The sequence below is a fragment of the Hemibagrus wyckioides genome, linkage group LG06 (assembly GCF_019097595.1).
Source record: "Hemibagrus wyckioides isolate EC202008001 linkage group LG06, SWU_Hwy_1.0, whole genome shotgun sequence".
In the NCBI taxonomy this organism is placed as follows: Eukaryota; Metazoa; Chordata; class Actinopteri; order Siluriformes; family Bagridae; genus Hemibagrus; species Hemibagrus wyckioides.
In genome coordinates, this window is record NC_080715.1 from 34,388,280 (window position 1) to 34,392,452 (window position 4,173).

General features: G+C 34.4%; 1 protein-coding gene across 1 annotated transcript; it reads left to right on the forward strand.

The window, feature by feature from the left end:
- Positions 1 to 295: 295 nt before the first annotated feature.
- Positions 296 to 3,341, forward strand: si:ch73-257c13.2 (uncharacterized). Its single transcript, XM_058391165.1, has 3 exons — positions 296 to 441; positions 636 to 795; positions 1,835 to 3,341. The coding sequence occupies exons 1-3, from the start codon at positions 341 to 343 to the stop codon at positions 2,768 to 2,770; spliced, it is 1,197 nt and encodes a 398-aa protein (XP_058247148.1). The 5' UTR covers positions 296 to 340; the 3' UTR covers positions 2,771 to 3,341.
- The last annotated feature ends 832 nt before the right edge of the window (positions 3,342 to 4,173 follow it).

Consider the following 4,173-nt stretch of genomic DNA (forward strand, 5'->3'; position numbering starts at 1 on the left):
AAGCAAATATTCTTATATACAATTATATTCTTGTTATCTCTAGAAAAAATAGATCTCAAGACAACAATGTGACCTCAAACATTTTATTTTGTTTTCTCAAGAAATCATATTTTGTTATTTCAAGACAACAATTATTGTTATTTCAAAAGTTATTGAAAAATAACTTAAATTATTTAAAATTTTAAAATTATTAAATAGTATTTTATATAGAATATTAAAAGTCGTTATGTCATGATAAGAGCACATATAAATCTAGTAAAAGTCTTTAAAAAATATTTCTGGGTTTCAGTGGGGATTTGTTTTGAGTTACTTGGCAACCCTGATCTAAACTCACGGAACTATGATGGCGCTGGAGAGCTGTATAGCATTTTTATTAGCCGATGAATTAGACGCTGAAGAATACACACATTTTCAAACATCTCTCAAAACACAAGGGATTGGGTAAATGATGCTTTTTGTTAAAGTATCTTAAAGTAATACTCGTTTTTGAGTGTGAGGTATAACAGTTGAGGTTAAAGCTAAGTGGCTAGCTAACTAGCCTGAAAAACTGTCATGGAGTTTATAAATTTATATTCATCCTTTCACAGTGTCTTTATACCTGATGCTTTATTATCTCATGGTGTCTTCTATTCCAGCTCAATTCATCCACACAGAAATGAGGATGATGATGAGGATGATGATAATGAGGATGATGAGGATGATGAAGGCAAAAAGAGCTACTTCAGTGCTACAGTTCCCAGTCTGTCTGTGCTGGATTTCCAGAAATGTTTTCAGCTCACACAACCTCAGGTTGAAGTAAGGTTTACTCAAGAGCTCTTTCTCAACATTTAGCATTTTTATTTAGTACAAAATCGTAAACTTCCACAGAGTTTGAGGTAAAATGTAATTATAATCCTATTTATAAAAGAACTTTAGAAAAGAACTTTTATTTACCTCAAGAATATAACTAAAAAAACAACCAAAAATATCTAAAAAAAAAAAATCAAGAATGAAAAGTTGAGTTTTAATATGTTATAATTTTTATAACATAAAAATTATCTCAAGAAATCAAATTGTGTTACTTATGAAAAGTCAGGAAAAATATTTATCTAAAAAAAAACAAAACAATTTTTGATACCTCAAGCATATAACTAAAAATAAAATCGAGAACAAAAAGTTTTATCTTGAGAAAATAATTATTCTGATATGTCAGGAACATAAAATTATGTCAAGAAATCAACTTTTGTTACTTAAAAAGATTTATCTAAAAAAAAAATATTTATTTCAAGAAAACTATAACTAAAATATCTCAAAGGAAAAAAAGAATCAGGAACAAAAAGTTTTAACTTGAAAAACTTTTGTTACTTAAAAATAATGATCTCAAGAAAACAATTCTTTTGATCTAAACTAAAAAACAACAAGCAAACAACTTTTGTTATCTCAAGAAAATAAAAATGACCTAAAGAACACAACTTTTACCTTAGAAAAACAATTTTGGTTGATGTTTCTTTTTTTTTTAATCCATATGTTAGCATTTTATTTATGAATTAAAAACGAATATTATTATATTTTTCTGAGTGATGTGATAAAATAAACTTGAAGCAACAGATTTTTCTACAGAAAAGAATTAATCCAATATAGGGACGGAATAACGATACGCTACAACCAAAATATTATTCTTTTTGTTAAGGGAACAAACACAACGATCATATAGTTGTTTCTTTGGCTTAGTGTGTATTAAATAGCTAAGGTTTTAGCTAGCCATAGCTCTCATTAAGACAACAGACTAATGGACCAATAGACTAATTTTAGCATGTGTTCATTTGTTATGTTTTTCTCTGTGTGCTGAATTCAGGAGTTGGTGAACTTACTGTCACCTTGCGACTGGGCGACGCGTAAGTTTGATGGCTGGACCGTGACGCATGCGGTGTTGGCGAGTCTGTGGACTCTTTCCACTCTGGAGTCTTACAGCGGCGTCGCAGCGCGTTTTCGCACCAGCGAGTCTCTCGTTCGCTTCCAGTTAAACGACTTCTGCTGCCTGATCACAAAAAACTTCTCTGATCAGATTCGCTGGCCTAAGTGGAAAGAAGCGGAAGCCTCCGTATCCGGGTTCCTGACCGACGTCGGGCTTCCTGGTACTGTTTGTGTGCTCGGTTCCTGCTCGGTTCCCATCGACCGGCCTGCCGATGTTCCTGATCCGGAGGTGTATCGAAACTCTTGCGGAAACACATATTCTGTAACTCTCTTAGCTTTTTGTAACCATCAGGGCTGCTTCACATTTGTCAGCGCCGAGTATCCAGGAAGCTGGCATAACTCCAGAGTCCTTCTAGAGACTGAGATCGGAAAAGCGATACGTGAAGATCCTCTGAACCTTCTCCACGGCAAGCACGTGATCGGAGACGTCACCTTTCCTCTGTCGGAACATCTCCTCACACCATTTCCGGATTACGGGATGCTGGGAGAGAAGAAGCTGCGTTATAATTTAAGAGTCCAGGCGGCTCTTCATGTGGTCCGAGGATCCCTGAATAGTCTAAGGTCCAGGTTTCAGAGGCTCAGGTGTTTGCAAATGAGTTCTGTGGGCCAGAGCGCTCTGGCTGTGAGGACATGCTGTATCTTATATAACATGTATGTAGAGACCGATAATGCTACCTCAGCTCAGAGCTTAGAGGAGCAGGCGGAGGTTCAGCTGCCGTTTCACGAACTCCCTCACGGACACTCGGGGAGTCTCGGAGGAATCTCTAAAAGACAGGACATCGCCGCGTCACTCGGACGGAAGACTAAAAAACGGTGACAGAAAGATATACCTGTATATTTAATTAAGACTCTGACAGCTGTGTTAGTGACTTTCAGTCTGTCAGAAAATGTTCCTGTTCCAACATGACTGCACACCAGTGCACAAAGCAAGGTCCATAAAAGCATGGATGAGGTGTGGAGGAACTTGACTGGCCTGCACAGAGTCCTGACCTCAACCCAGTAGAACACCTTTGAGATGAATTAGAGCGGAGACTGCAAGCCAGGTCTTCTCGTCCATCAGTAGTGCCTGACCTCTCAAAAGGAATGGTCAAAAATTCCCATAAACACACTCCTAAACCTTGTGGAAAGCCTTCCCAGAAGAGTTGAAGCTGTTATAGCTGCAAAGGGTGGGACAACTCCATATTACATTCATGTGCATGTAAAAACAGATGTCCTAAAACTTTTGGCAATATAGTGTACATGCCATTTGGTTTTTATGGATTTTTCTATGTCTGTTTTATTTAATGTTTTTTATAAATAAATCTAAATCTTCTTGCTATTACATTGGACTGTCTGTGGATGTGAAGGAACTGATGAATAATAAACACGATGCTACCCTCCTGTGGTAACCTGTGAAAAGACTCTGCAGCTCATTCTTCACCTTCACCACATCTTTTACACTACAAACACCTATTATAGGGTTTTATCATTAAAGTCTTATATTAACAGCAAAAGGAATCAATTTTAATTAAATGTCCACCACAGTACATTATTAAATGATCAGATGGGCCCTGTGAAAATTTTCATTTCAGAACTTTCAGGACAGAAAGTTAGGTGTTGTCCATCTCTTTTTCCTGCCTCCCTGCAAAGTTTGGAACTGGATGGAATTAAGAAATCCTGGAAAAAAACAGAAAATGGATGAATGGATGATGACAATATTTCAAAATATTCCTGTCTTCTTTTTCTTAAATATATGCAGCTTTTCGAATATCAGAACAATTGAAAATGTATAATAGAATAGATATAATTCAGATAAAAGTACTATATAATTAATATAACAATAATAATAACAATAATAATAATAATAATAATAATAATAATAATAATAATTATTATTATTATTATTATTATTATTATTATTATTATTATTATCATAATTATGGATAGCTAAATAAATAAATAATAAAAATAAATACAAAAATAAAATGATATTGGTAAAATTCTTGAAAAGGTATGGCCTTTTTCCACAAATAAATAAAATCTCCAAACCTAGAGCAGTACAGTTACCAATTGCATGCATGCATGCATGCATGCATGCATAAATAAATAAATAAATAAATAAACAAACAAACAAACAAACAAACAAACCAAAACTGATATTAATAACTTTAAAAAAATATAAAAGTCTGAAACCAATTCCTTCCTTACTTTTAATAAATCGTGTAAATATAAATAAAACAG

Coding starts and splice junctions, on each gene's coding strand:
- si:ch73-257c13.2 (XM_058391165.1), top strand. CDS start 341: ATGATGGCGCTGGAGAGCTGTATAGCATTTTTATTAGCCGATGAATTA. Junction 442..635: donor CTCAAAACACAAGGGATTGG/GTAAATGATGCT, acceptor CTTCTATTCCAG/CTCAATTCATCCACACAGAA. Junction 796..1,834: donor TCACACAACCTCAGGTTGAA/GTAAGGTTTACT, acceptor TGCTGAATTCAG/GAGTTGGTGAACTTACTGTC.